At 37.6% G+C, this 15,124-nt stretch overlaps 1 protein-coding gene across 1 annotated transcript in view; it reads right to left on the bottom strand.

The window, feature by feature from the left end:
- Positions 1 to 15,124, bottom strand: part of LOC116170614 (basement membrane-specific heparan sulfate proteoglycan core protein-like) — a 76,482-nt gene that overhangs the window by 1,834 nt on the left and 59,524 nt on the right. Inside the window, exons 2-13 of the mRNA XM_031487118.1 lie at positions 6,586 to 6,769; positions 6,282 to 6,433; positions 5,814 to 6,232; positions 5,503 to 5,765; positions 5,274 to 5,454; positions 4,972 to 5,223; positions 4,753 to 4,925; positions 4,490 to 4,498; positions 1,641 to 1,811; positions 1,393 to 1,584; positions 108 to 368; positions 5 to 57 (exon numbers count right to left, since the gene is read on the bottom strand). Coding sequence (XP_031342978.1) covers positions 5 to 57; positions 108 to 368; positions 1,393 to 1,584; positions 1,641 to 1,811; positions 4,490 to 4,498; positions 4,753 to 4,925; positions 4,972 to 5,223; positions 5,274 to 5,454; positions 5,503 to 5,765; positions 5,814 to 6,232; positions 6,282 to 6,433; positions 6,586 to 6,769 — 2,310 coding nt within the window. The remainder of the gene's footprint in view (positions 1 to 4; positions 58 to 107; positions 369 to 1,392; positions 1,585 to 1,640; positions 1,812 to 4,489; positions 4,499 to 4,752; positions 4,926 to 4,971; positions 5,224 to 5,273; positions 5,455 to 5,502; positions 5,766 to 5,813; positions 6,233 to 6,281; positions 6,434 to 6,585; positions 6,770 to 15,124) is intronic.

Here is a 15,124-nt window from a genome sequence, read left to right as displayed (position 1 = left end):
CTGCCGCAACTTGTTGCCTATTTTCTGCAGTGATTGTAGTCGTCTGTTGATGGTAATCTAACAACAGCCAGAGTGAGTGAGCCGGATCATGTTAACAAAGGGGATACCTTGTACAACTACATCAGCAACTGCGTCAGCTTCTCCTGCGGAATTAATTGCCGTACACCTATAGCGACCTGCGTCTGATATTTGAATTCCGATAAATCGAAGATTGCCACCTTCGGCGGAGCCGCTCGCGGGCATTTCTCGTCCGACAGGCGTCCAGGTTATGGAGATTGGCTGTTGTCCAGTTGCAGCGCATTCGATGTGTGCGTTGTCTCCAGGGCGTACGACTTGTTTTGGTGGGTGTAAAGTTATTCTTGGAGGCGCTACGAAGGTAGTTTATTGTATGTAGTTGTGGCATCATTTTATAACGAAAAGACTAATACTTTGAAAGAATCGAATGATACATGCATGTGATTTAAAATCATATAAAATGTGAAGCAATGTCAAATTAGGTCCAGTTGTCACAAAATGGAGTTAGTTGGTTCTCCGTATGTTGGTGCATAGTGACCCCAGTTTCATTCCAATGTTTTCATGCAATGGAAGTACCCCCTTCAAAATGTTTGAATTGATGATGAAACCGAAAAATACTATTTCTTTATCCAGTCGTTCAAAAATCAATGATATCTTCGCTAAAATTAAAATTTTGCCTATACTTTGGCAATACTTTTCATTTTTAAACACTATCATATGCCAAAAAGGTCTAGATATATTGTAAATTGAAAATCCTTATTTCTGATAAAGCGAAGTACACTGAATGTTAACATACCGTTTTCAGATCCCTATGTTCAAAAAATGCACCCTCCGTTCCGGTTGTTAAAATTCTTTGAAAACGGTACCCTAACGTTACATATGTGGTATCTAAACTGGTACTATTATGATAAATCGCGGAATACGATATATGGAATATAATATGGTATATTATATATGCCGGACAGGAATATGAAGAACGTACAACAAAAAGAATGATGGCTAAGGATGTAAGAGCGGCTGGTAGCTGTGGACAGTGATACACAAGTAATCTTTATGGTGAAAAATAAAAGGTTCTGGGGTTTTATCACCTAGTCAACTGCCCGTAACCGTTTTGTTGTGATAAGGAATCGGAATGTTGCTTCAAAACAATTAACTAACACCTAAAGCCGATCACAGTCTACCTAATTTGACACTGTGTCGAATGAAGTACAAGAATGCAAGCAGTAACACCGATGAAAACACAGTACCTCTTAGTGCACATATGTCTTCCTCGGCTGAATGAAACAAAAATTAATCTAAATAATAATCAAATCACTCGACTAGATTCAGAAGAGAGGTCATCTAAACGTACAACATTGTAAAAACATGTCTACTTACACACTACGACTAAGTGTGCACTGAAACTGAACACAATAGCACCCGATGGATGAACTCCGAGGCATCGATACTCTCCACCGTCGGTCGGCTGAACATTGTCAATGAACAATGTGCCACCTCTCACGACGGAATTTTCGGGCAACGTCGAGTTTTCGCCACGTACCCAATTAACATACAATGGATCTGAACCGGCTGAAAGTTAAGGAGTATTCAGCATCTTTGCTAGAACTTGGGGTGCAAACCGGTACCTTGTGTTTTTGTTTGACAGCGAAGCTCCGCACGTGTTCCAACGGGCGCAGTAAACGTTTTATCTCCATACGTAGGGATATGTTCGTTATCCTTATATGGTACTCGTGGCGTAACGTAAGGAGGGTACTGTGTTACTTCATTACCCGCGTTACCTGCGCTACCATCTTCACCTAGATTTCAATTAAAGATAGTATTGGTGTGGCTGTACAGTCAAACTTTAAAGTTAAAAGACAGACTTTTAAGTTTAAAATCCAATAAGTGAGGGTTAGAGGTGATTACAGATTAAAGTCAATTAGCTTTATTAGTAATAAAAGCGATTTCCTTTAAAAATTAGTCGCTAATTAGTACCTAGGTACCCAAATTGTAGAAACTAAAGGATTCAAATAAAGCATAGCACTGGAGAAAAGTAAATGGATATTATCAGTTCGATTTTGAGCTGAATGAAATAGTGAAAATTGTAGCAGAAAAGCTAATGACCTTTCAATATAAACTTATACAGAAAGGTACTTACTTTGGCTTATGCGGTTCAGTAGTCGCGAAAAAATACGAAACTATACATATACGTCAATAGTTTGTGAACCAATTTCCATCTATTTCATATAGTCTCTCGCTCATGTGTTGACATGTGCTAGAGAATAAAGAACCCGTTTGAAATTGGTTCACAAACTATAGTGACGTAGGGCTCTCCTTTCGTGAATGCAACTGTAACCCAAATTTTGTAGTGGTAATTATCAACTAGTTTTATTTAGCTGATTGGTGGACACTCAATTTGGATTTTACTTATAATAGGGGGTTCAAGTTCTCCTCTTTGAGTAGTTCAAATTATGTAGTACTTCGTTCGCAGTATGAAACTCATACATTTTTTAAAGCTGAAAAGTATAAGACGCTGCCTTTGGATTGGTCTAAGAAAGGTCGAATTTTGGATTGCCTTAAGGGAGGACAATTGAACATATCTCGTTTGGGAGTTATTTAGATATGTAACAGCTAACATTATTCTCTGAAATAGCATCGTTGTAGTTTTATACCTGCTTTTTTAAAATCTTATTAAAATGCAAAAATTTGGTGGCAAAAGAAATGAAAACAAACATTTTTTTTCCAAATATCAAGCTGAAGGATCAGAACGTTTCATTCGGGGGATGCACTTCCAAAGGCCCGAAATTTGTGTTTGCACGACGTTACCTAAGTTTTTGGGTACCTATGCGCTGTACGGTTTTCCTGTCAGAGTTTAATTTTGCAAAAAAATGTTACAGGGTTGGATAAAGAATTGAAAGACCTTTGCCATTAGAGTTGTAGTGGGGAGTGGGTGATTGACAAGGGGTTCTCCCGCTCTGAAATCCAACGTTGATGTGTTTCGCGATTTTGTATAGTCTCAAATACCAACTGATTGATTCAGGGTGGCTCTTGCACCTATAAGAAATTTGATAGGTATTAAATTTGGGATTTAACTCCCTTGAAAGACTTCTCAGGCCTCGAGTTTGAATCTGCATACAATCGGAAGTAAACGATCTTGCGTTTCTCGTACAATTTAGTTCATCTATTAATTGGAGTATTAATAAACTTGTAACAAATATAGCAAAGGAGCTTCAGAGTCACTGAAAATTTCATCAGTTTTTCCTTGAGTGATGTTGAACATAATACTGAAACAGAATTGAAAAATTCGAAACCGTTCGCGAGTTATCATGTACACAGGCGGACGGACGGACAGAAATCATGAACTTTCTTAGGAGCTCGTTAGTAAGCTTTGATCCTGGCTTTGATGATAACTTACGTAACGCAGATGGGGAAAACCACCTCCCATATGTTATGTTGTGCGATTTGAGAAAAATGCAATGCATCTGTTAGCAAAGGAGAGCTTTCCTGTTAATTTTTCCGAAACCGGCGAAAGAGTTCTCAATAACTTTTGTAAAAAAAAAGGACTAAGAAAACAGGTTCTTTAGGACCAGTAGGCCATAATGACGCTACTCTACTCATTTTCCATAAGTACCGATTTCCCACAAAACAATATTCCTCCAAAATGGACAAATGGAAAATTCACTGTGTCAAGTGTAATGTGAACAATCTGTACACAGGGCGTCGAAAGTGGAATGAGCAGTGAGTTTTTCCGTCGCAGATATCTTCTATTGGTGACATTGTTTGATATAGGTACTAAAAGGTTTTGACTTGAAAGGGTTATGTGAAAACCACCACCTTGAAAAATGGGTTTCGTCCTATATGCGCAGAGTTTTTTTTCTTAAAAAAAACGTTCTTGCACGTATCTTGAACAGTATTTTATAGAAAGCGTATGAAATGTTCAATATCGGTTTTGTTCCTACGGTTTACTGGTGATTTCTCTCATTTTTCTTGAAAAACTTCACTCCTATGTAATTTTCAAAGTATCAAATATCCCATTAAAACCAATCCATAGGTAGTGCAAGAGGAGACACTGTTTTAACTGCATAAGTACCTACATAACTTGATTCAGAAATCAAAGCAGGCTCAATGATATAGGTAGTACCTACAATTAATTTTTTATCTCTCAACATTGATTTTTCTTTGAATATTGTAAATTGGTTCTTCAACAAGAGCTGTAACACTGATTCAGTGTTTCAATACCTTTAGAATACCATGCCATGAGTATGTCATTTCATTGTACAAATAATTAGACATTTATTCCAAAGACATTTTGTGAGATGAGCTTTAATACCTTTCAATGCGTTGGCTTTCTGGGTAAGTTTACATGGAAAGAAGGGCGAATTTGCACTTTCTTAAGTAGAAGATTGAAATTTTAATGATGGGCGAGGTAAAAAGGTGTTACAGTAGAACCTATTTAATCTAATTTTAAACATGTTAATAATTTGGTTAGACTTACCTGGCCTTACTGTATTCCCAATTAGTACGAAGCACAAATGAAATTAAAACAAAACACATTAATAAATCGTGGTCACAAAACAATATACATTTTGAATAAAATATGATTTTAGTAGTGGCTTTTAACACTAGCTGATGTAAGCAGCAACAATGGGTTTCTTGGAAAATACGAGGAAGCTGTCGCACCTCAAAATTAAAAAAAACGAAACCCTTGTTAATCATATTTACAATGGAAAACTAAGCACAAAGCTAAAAATGACGTACCTGTAATATCACCTCGTTCTGGTACCGAGTCAACCACAAGACTGACTCGTTCCTCAGCAGTTCCTGCGCTATTTTGACCTTGACAAACGTAATATCCTTGATCGCTGCTGGTTACTCTAGTTATTTCATATACAGCGACATTGGGTACTAATCCACTCAAAGGACTTGCGTGACTAATGAAAACTATTAACTGGGAGCAATATTCACAACTATACGTACGATTCTTGAGCCGCACCACTGTAGGAAACGAACTGCTTCGACCACTGTACTGTAGGTTGAGGTACTCCTGTCGCTCTACACTCCAAACGAACATATTCACCTTCGCGAACATTTAAAATGCCACTACGCGGCGAGATCGTTAATGACGGTTGCGTGTGAACCTCAAGGTGTCCAATGGCTGTTGTTTTTCCGGCCGTGTTCTCCGCAGTGCACATATACTCACCTGCTTCCACCAAGCTGATTGAAGTAAATCTAAAGACGACCTATGTATCTGACTATCACAATGAAAACCAGAATATTACCTCAAAACCCCATTTGAAAGCTGCTCAATAGTGTTGCTCAAAGGTTGTCCGTTAGGTCTGCTCCAGTGCACGCTAGGTTGTGGACTTCCGGTAATAATACGACATTGCATAATAAGACTTCCGCCTGCTGTCACAGTCAGTGCCTTACTGGGATGAATTTCGATTACAGGAGCTTCCCTTCCTAAAATAACTGGAATTATCACATCTTTGCGTCAGTTTCGTAACATACGTTCCACTTCGATGATTGAAGAACTTTGAGCGACGCCATTTCTGTTACTTGCCACGCAAACGTATACACCACGATCACGGATCTGCACGTTTTGGATTTTCAGTACGGATCCTATTTGCTGAGCGTTGGGACCTAAAGGATCAGTAACTCGTGTCCACTGAATGGTAGGTGCAGGAACTCCAGTTGCTTCGCAGCGAAGTTCTATCGTTGAGCCTTGATCCACGGTTACTTGGGTCGGGTCCACACTTACTTTCGGATATTCCCTACAACATTTGAAATAAACGTCATGGCAATTGAGAATGCTAACCTACCCAGATTCTTCAGCAGAAATCGATACGTAAGCGGTTCCGTTGCCCCGAGTAGTTTGCGCTGTAACACTACAAACGTAAGTTCCGCTATCTTCAAGTTTCGCATCATAAACAGTTAGAACTCGTTCATCTTCGCTACGCGATGAGCTGTACGGGAGCGGTTGTCCGTCTTCTCTAGACCAAACCATCGAACGCCATGGTCGTGGGGCATCGCAAGTTAAACTAAACGTCTCCCTGATTTTACCATAATATTGCGCGGGCGTGATGGTAACTTTAATCGCTGGTTCGGGACTTTGCTGAAAGACTTGAATATACACGGTACTACCCTGTACACCTGCAGAATTCGTAGCGACACACTCGTACTGTCCTTCGTCCGATTTTTGAGCGTAAGGTATGCGGAAGACTCCGTTAATAAACGAATGCTGTCAATAATTTAATGTAGGAAACGTGCAACGCCGGTTCACGACTTACTCTTTCATTCATTTGGGGCCTGTCAACTCGTCGCCACTGTAACGACGGTGCCGGATTTCCTCTGGCCACGCAATGTACTTCAATCTGTTGATTTTCTTGGACTTGTATGTAGCTTGGTGTAATGGAGACAGTGGGAGGCACAGCGGGATTAGCTGAACAAAAAAACCTTGTAAACACTAGTCAACCATGGTTTCAAGTTAAAGTTACCTGGTGCAGCCAGTGCATTTTTTAATGACACTGAGCAGCATAATAATTGTTAATACGTAATTAGTATTTGGAATTGAATAAACATAAAGAAACTTACGTGGTCCCACAGTTACAGTTGTGTATTGCGTTACGATTACAAATCCGTCAGATGCCTGACAAACGTAGTTGCCGGAATCGGATACTACAACATCGGTGATAACCAAAATACCTCTACCATCGTCGATGGCGTGATTTGGAGCTAAGTGTCCTCCATCCTTGTACCATTTCAGTTGTACTGGTGACTAGAAAATGGACAAATTTTTCTTAATTTTTAGGTTTTTTTAAAGACTGAATACATTGATATAAGGAGGGAATACCCTGTAATTTTTTGTACCATGATGTTATTAAGAGAAATCGTTCTGTATCGTTTAGACTTTAACGGAGAACATGCCATTCACTCTGTTTGAGTGTGTCGATTGATATTATAAGTAAATTATACATAGACGTATAGTCCAGGAAACGAAACTTGGAAAGTTAAAATAGTATAAAACCTGGTAACTTTTTCAAAATGAATCGATTTGCATCAAAATTTTAAAATCTATATTATTCCGATGGCCGCTCTTAATTTTTTGAGGGTGAAAACTACCCCTCTTTGCCAAATCCCATAAAATTACATTAATGTGAGTAAAATTTGGTTCAGATAAGTTGAGTAATGATGGTTAGAGGCCTTAGAACATTATTTCAGAATATTTGAACCCTTAAAAAATCAACCTTTACAGTGGTGTAATACAAAAAAAGTATTTACCCTCAAAAAGTTAATAATTTTTTATTGACGACAGTTACCCAGTGTGCATTTCGAACAAAGTATCGTGTTCAAACCTCCTGGTAGATGGTGTATCAAACGTTGATATAAACATTAAACAGTTCATAGAGCAGGAATGTTTCTGTGTTTGTGCAAAGAAAAAGGTTCCGAGCAGTCGCGCACGTATAATCATATCGGAAAACTTAAAGGGAATTGGGACGAAAAGGAAATATGTTGGAGTGAAATGTTTAAAAATCCATCACTCGGAATCGATGCTGTCACCTCATGGCGTTTCGCAAAAAACAGACTGGCCGACATGATTTTTCTTAACAAAATTGGTGTAACTACAGATAAAAACTGTTTATGGTGCAACGAGGACGGTACAGCATGGCACTTAATAGTAGAGTGTAATTTAACAGATGAACTGTGGAAACAAGTCAAAATACTAGTGTGCAAATTATTAAATAGACAATCAGCAATGCCAAGTGATATGTATAGACTTTTCAAAAACAGAAACAACAATCCAGAAATTAATTTAGCAAACTTTTTGATAGTGTTAGCTATAAGTACTATATACAAACAATATATAGTTTACACAAAAAACAATGTGGTTCCGCGATATTAAAAAAATTATAAAACGCGATTAAAAAACAGAATCCTAACCGAGTACCGATGGCATCTAACAGATGGTGATGTAAACATTTTTGTCTTGAAGTGGTGCGCGGGTGGTGTTTTGTGCAATTTGGGCGAGGACGGAGAGCTCTGTGTAGCGGAGGACGTAGACTGATTTATATAGGATAATCAAATATGCAACAAATTTTGGTTTTTATGTATGTAGGCAAAGGTATCTGTAAGTAGTTGGAAAATGTACAGTTTTTAATAAATAATAATAATAATAATAATACACATTCTCCTTTCCGTTCACATATGGAAGGCGAATGTGTATTTGCGCGCGACTGAATGTCTTACGCACATATCACTTAAAGGTCAATTTCGTAGCCTATAATAATTTACGGAATGGTTATGGAATGGATATGGTATGGAAACGTTATGTATAGTGAGAATCAGCCTCTAGTCTCCCAAAATTCAAAAACAATGTTGTAACTTACATGATTTATTAACGATTTATTAAGGAGGCACGTACAATCGATTATTAATTAATTGTATTTATCCGTATGAAACCTGAGCATACGCTAAGAGTATTGCCAATCTGTAATAAAAATGTGGCCACGAAATGGAAATGGCTGGCTGTGTAAAAGATGAAGAAAAAATATTTCAATTTCTGGGAAATGTTAAGCCTATACCTTTCCTTATTTGTTTTATCTTTTATTTGACATAACATCCAAGTTTTCGTATACATAAGTATATCATGTGATCAACTAAAATTAACGCTACTACTTGATAGTTCATTGAATTTCAAAATTCTCGTAGATTTCAATAATGTCGGAATTTTATTACAAGTTGTGACTTGTAAGACATAAAATGTATACTTTCACACATTTACATGGATAGTATCCTCACACCCGAAAACTTTTAATGTCAGACATACGAATACCGATTTAAAAGCATCGTAAATTTAGGCATTTTCAAATAAAAACCCGAAATAGCAGTATAGCGTGTATCATTGATGCATGTAAAATAAGTAATCTTTGTAAATATCCAATAAAGTTCACTTTTTATAGACATTGTCTGCTTGCTTCACCAATAAGAGAGAGTCTTAGGAAATTGGTTTAGTATGCATTAGATTGAATAACAATCAATTCGATTTATTTTATAACTTACCTGACGATTGCCATGAAGTTTTGCGACAAATTTGTGATGAACCGCGATACGCAAATTTGCACGTGTCACAATTTACCGTTTTACATTTACTTCCACAACCGACACCTTGAACTTGTATACTGTTAAAATTGAACTTGGCGGCTCAATCTGCAAGAGATTCTTTCTCGATTGGCCATATATGTAGAAATGTGACTCAGCTTGCTCGTTTCGAAGTACGTTGAAATTTTCCAGATTAACTATCGTCTTAATACAGTTAGACTTTACTGTTATGTTTTGGTTTTGTTTCATTGACTCGATTTATTTATTTGTAATACGAATGTAATTTTTTTGTAATTTTTAACTGTCGATCAAAATGTGCCATTATGAAAGTGTAACAGGATGCCAAGTATACAGACGTTAAGTAAGAAGTGGTATTTCCATTTCACCGTAAGGCATCAGGTACTTAATGGACCTATTTACCATTTGCCAATACACCTACACGATTTCGGATTGGTATCCGTTACGGTAATTGAAATGCAAAAAATCCGGCGGAATTCCAAAGAACTGATCTGGTTTCTTTTAGTTAATCGATACGTTCTTAAAATTGTTTGAGTAATTCCATAATAAGAGTCGTTTACGATCCGTTCCTAAATAAATTATTTCTAAAATAAAATGGATTTTCATTCATACTTGCAGAACTAGTCCGGGATAGGATACAATATATACTCGTATCATGTGGAGAACAGGGTAAAATAGGGCGTTGCAAGAAAGTGCATGGCACTGGCAGTTGGAGGGAATGTGGAACGGAGGTATATTGTACAAGAACCATCACTTAGGCTTCGTTTACCAAAATTTCGGGTAAATAGGACAAACGCATTTAGTCTTTTTCCTGAAACCTTTACCATAGGTTATTTTAGTAAAAGCTCGTTTGCACATTGCACTGGAAACCCATTGAACGTGTATGGTAAAAATTGAGCGTTTGATACGTGGAGCAAATTTCTGTTTGACATATCTGTTTGATGACTGATCCTTCTAATAAGTGCAAATGCATTGTAGGTGGAAATACTGGGCTTTTGACTTCATATCTCGTAGTTTGACAATCATTGAGTGCGCATGGCTAGAATTCGCTCTGTGTTTTGTGACCGGAAGCGTATAACAAAGAATTTCGGGCGAGCGATTGGTTTATGTCGATCTCACCTTCGGCTTGCTCGGCATAGGCTTTATTTTGGGACCGGAACCATGTAACGCTCCACAATTTCGAGCGAGCAGTTTGATTTAAACCGATCTCGACTTTGGCTCGCTCGGCATTGGTATGAACTCTTTGTTTTGTACCAAAAAATCGGCAGATGGAATTGTGTTTCGGACCTATGGTGTTGCAAATGTAATTAGGCACCTTTGAAGCTTTCTTTAGCGGTTCCACCGGTTACGTGTCCAAATTTTAATAATAATAATAATAATATCATTTATTGAGATGCACAAAGATGTTACAAAGAACTTTCATTGCAATTTCGAATTTTTAATTGGATGAATTGTTAATATCCTATGAACAGTTATGCTTAATAATTTCTGTTAGACTTGGCCTTGGCATTGAACTGCCAAATATCAGCTGATTGATAACAATTTCCAAAAGTTGGGGATTTTGATACCAATTTTCTTCAATTTTTTAAGTGTGACTGGCATGGAATAGTTCTCAAATTTACAAAAAAGGATTTGGTATTTAATCCACCATCATCTCATCTTGGGGATTTAAAGTAAAAGCCGAGTGGAAGATAATTAATTCAGTTAAAGAAGAGTGTAATTAACCATTTAATTAATTATTTTATCGTCACATGACGGAGATTTGCAACTGTCCATGTGGCACACATTCTAATTCAGCTCAATAGCATCACGAGGTGATATAATTTTCTTAATTCTCTATTTAGATTGTAATATTTCCATCCTCACTTGCAGCTGTTTCGACCGGATTCATTTCTACCGAATATTAATACCAGATTTGTTGCGTACCGACCGTCAATGTACCCCACGTATTTGCACTAGTATTGATTCAGCTTTGTAGTTTCCTATGCTAAACCCTAGTCTACATTCCCTAATTCAACAGAAAACGAAGGACAAAACTTTACTATCCAAATCGAATTTGACACCGGAAGATAAGATGAATTCCGCAAAAAAAAATTGTCTCAAAAGTTATAAAGAAATTCCAGACAGTGCAGCCACAAAAATCTACCTCCAAATTATGAACAATTTAATTAAAAGTTTGATCAGTAAAGAAGAAAGTCTTTCTAATCGATTATACAGCATTTGGTAGTAATATTTTGGCGCCAATGGATAAAGGATCACGGCGATTTTAAACTAAAGGACAACTCCATTTCTTCCAATTTATATGCTTGCATTGAACTGAACGGACACATGTTAATTAAACTCATTCGATTATTTAGAGAAAAAGATTACTTAACTGTAATATGTTTTGTCCTTGACTATACAGTAGTCAAATCTCTGAACAACTGTTTAGAACCGCACGATCTCTTACTTCAACTTATTGCACTATGGTAAATTTCAGCATTAAGGAGTTGTGATCTAGAATTAATCGGATAACACTGATCAACAAAATTCAAATTGACTTGGGGGAATTGTTCACTTTTCCAAGAGAACAAAAAAAAATGCATTTCGCATATGGTTCAGGGAGATGAGATTAACAATATGAATATTGGCACAAAAATTCCTCGTGCAAAAAAAGATGCATTTAATAGCGAAGAGGAGTTTGGAATGAAGGTAAACATTAACGCGTGCAATATATTGGGTTTGCCAAAAAATTTTGACCACGTAGATGCGATATAGAAGAGGAAACTATTGACGAAAACGTCTGTGAAGTTACCAATGAAGTTTGTATGGACAACAATACCGTAATGCAATTTCAAGATAATTTAGAAGACCGACTAGAAGACAGTGAAGATACCGAAAATGACAAAAACCATTTAAACAGTCCATGGATATGAAAGATTACTCCCATAAAAATATCGATTTGTTAGAAAAGAGTCATCAATATTTGAAAATAAATCTGCCAAATAACAAATCAGCAGTTATTAAAAAATCCTCATACTGTGTCTTTTAGAAGAAGGAAAAGGAAAAGTATAAATACAGATAGACTTCGAAGATTTATTGAAAATAAACGAAAGGCATCGGCATCGGTTTCAGCTGCTGAAGATTTAAAACAATCAAAATTAAATAAAACTGAGTAAAACTAGCTGTGAATCTTCTTCAGATGTCGAGTCAGATTCGCAAGATGATTCGAGTGAAGAATTTTCTTCGGAAAATAAAGACTGTGATAATTGCCAAATCATCGACATACGGACAGAACAATGTATTACGCAGTAATCAGTATCGTACCATAAAGACCGGTATGTTGGGAGAGTGGCGCAGTAGTGCGATACGGAAAATTCCTCATATACTATGAAATTTCTGAAAAGAGTCATCAATTCATATATATGGCCGAAAAACCCGGATGGTTGTTGTGGAAAAAAGGTTAGTTTTACAATCATGCACGTACAATGAGATAATGTTTTTATTTGAGGTATATTTTCTACGGTCCCATTACGTTAATAGGTGTAGTACCCTTACAAATAGGAAGATGTGATTTAACAGCAATAAATAAATTGTGTATGTATTTTATATAATATACATATATCTCTTTTATGTACTTCTAAAAATGTTAAGCTGATTCAGAGAGAAAAGTTATGTTCCGTTAAGGCCGCTAGACATGGAGCAATACAACGCGCAAGAACTTGCAGAAAGAAATTGCAAGGTCAAATTCTTGCATGCAATAAGCATTGCATGGTATTTGACATGGTGCAATTCTATTTCAATTGCCACATGTCTGCCAACAGAAGAAACATATGGATTTGTCAACAAAGCTGCTAACCTCAAATAAAAATTGAATTTTGATTGCTTGAAGAAACATGAAAATTACAAGAATAAATAAGATTAATAAAAACAAGTAATGAGTGCGTCTCTCAGTATCATAGTTGCCGCCGCTGTATTTTACTAGGTTGGTGACACAAAAACAACTAGATTTATCCCTAGAATTGCGCGATTCATGCAAGAAAAATAGCACCGGTCCTATAAAAATTGCACGCAAGTCTCTTGCAGCAAATGATCAGCTGGCTTTGTTACTTCATGTATCTTAAATAGAACATGTGTTTATTGTATTTTTCCTATTTATTTATAAATGACAGGGAATATCGTCCAAGGCTAACCTACCCATTGAATTCAATATAAAACAAAACAACTCTGTCCATACTCGGATTTGGACCAGAGACCCCATACTATTACTGGCAGAATATCAAGGGAGCCCACGTAATTATTTGCTAGTTAAACCACTAACCAGAGACTTGTAGTTAAACTGTAAACGAACAATTAAATAATTTGCCAAGTATATAGCCGTATTACTAAGTATTTCTTAGATTTAGGATCGAGTTTAGGTTTATTAGAATTCCTGGCATTTTTTGGCATTTTAGGCATTGATGTGGTATTCATCTGGCATTATTGGCATTCATCCGGCATTTTTACCAATTATGGCATTTTAGTGTACACTGTAACGAGTGGTTTTACTTCGCGCCAAATTTCATTGAAAAATTCGAAATTCCTTGTCATGACAGTGCAGGTCACCCTGTATATTTCATTATTTGTTCCGGTTAGAAATTTTGTGTTTGGGCATTTCGGTTCGCTCAAGACTATGGTCCGATAGATTTAATTTCGCTCAGATTTAATTTCGTCGTGGGAAGAGTGCAAAGCTGATTGACGTCATCATGAGTAATGCGAGTTTTTTGTCGTTCGTTTATCAACTTTGGCGCCGTCTAGACCGAGAAAAGGAGCGGATGTAGCACCGAGCCGTCAAGAGATAAGGGAGTTTCCACGTCATCAGCAGAAAACCGTGAGATCAGTTTGAGTCAGCAGTTCATTGAGGTTGACGACGAAGTTAGAGTGGGTTAAGTCTTCTTTATCTGAACCAATGGGAGAATTTCTAGCGGGAGCCATTTTTGTTTTATGGTAATTTGGGTGTGGTTTTTTCATTTCAATTCTGAAGAAGGGGATCGTTTTTGGGGAGATTCGCGGCTAGTACGTCGAGGGGTCAACACGTACTTTGAGTGATCGCGTTTTAGAAGAGACTCGCGTTTAGTACGTCGAGGGGTGAACACGTACTTTGAGTGATCGCGTTTTAGAAGAGACTCGCGTTTAGTACGTCGAGGGGTCAACACGTACTTTGAGTGATCGCGTTTTAGAAGAGACTCGCGGTTAGTACTTCAAGCGGTCAACACGTACCTGGAGCGATTTTTTGGTACACTTGGCGGTTTGAGCCACCGGCTTATTTCGGTTGCTCCCAGTTGCGTGCTTTTTGCACCCGTTCCGAAGTGTTATTTTCTTTTCGCGTTGATTTTTTGGCGAAGAAGACCCAGGTTCCAATCAGGTGATATTTTGGCGAACCCTTGAGCTTCACCCCAGTTTACTTTGGATGCAGTGAATCGCGTTAGGATACGTTGTGATTTCTCGAGGATATATAAGTCAAAGTGCTACCCTAGTCCTCAAGGCGCAGAATTTCGGGATCCGCCCCAGGTGGAATTTCCTACTAGTGCCGTACGGTCATTTGTCGAAGGAGCGCTGCGTTTCGGAGAGATATTTGCCCCAAGAAGAGCTGGTGAAATAATACGTTGAACCATCGCGGTTTACCGTCGGATAGTGATCATAAAAGTTTGTGTTCTGCCGTACCGCTAACTCAAAAATCCGTCTCCCGCAGGCGGTCAAAGCTAATAAACTAATAAAATAAAATTTAATACACGTGCTGTGTAGAAACTTTGGCAACTAGCCGTCTCCCACTCGCCACGCGAAGGATTTCCTGGACTAAGTTTCCGTTCAAACACTAAACTTTGCTTTCGTTCCGAGGAAGGATAGGCACCGTGGATTTTTGTTTCCGTGTGTTAAATTCAAGCCACCCCTAGGAAGTCGCAGAGACCTAAGTGTCAGGTTTCATCACATCCACCCTGTACCAGAGGAAAGAGCAGTTCACAAGATCGGCTGTACAAATGTTGTAAAGGTTAGTCTA

Source organism: Photinus pyralis, unplaced genomic scaffold (assembly GCF_008802855.1).
Source record: "Photinus pyralis isolate 1611_PpyrPB1 unplaced genomic scaffold, Ppyr1.3 Ppyr1.4_LG5, whole genome shotgun sequence".
Taxonomy (NCBI): Eukaryota; Metazoa; Arthropoda; class Insecta; order Coleoptera; family Lampyridae; genus Photinus; species Photinus pyralis.
Note: the sequence above shows the minus strand (reverse complement) of the source record. Positions and strands in the feature narration are given on the sequence as shown.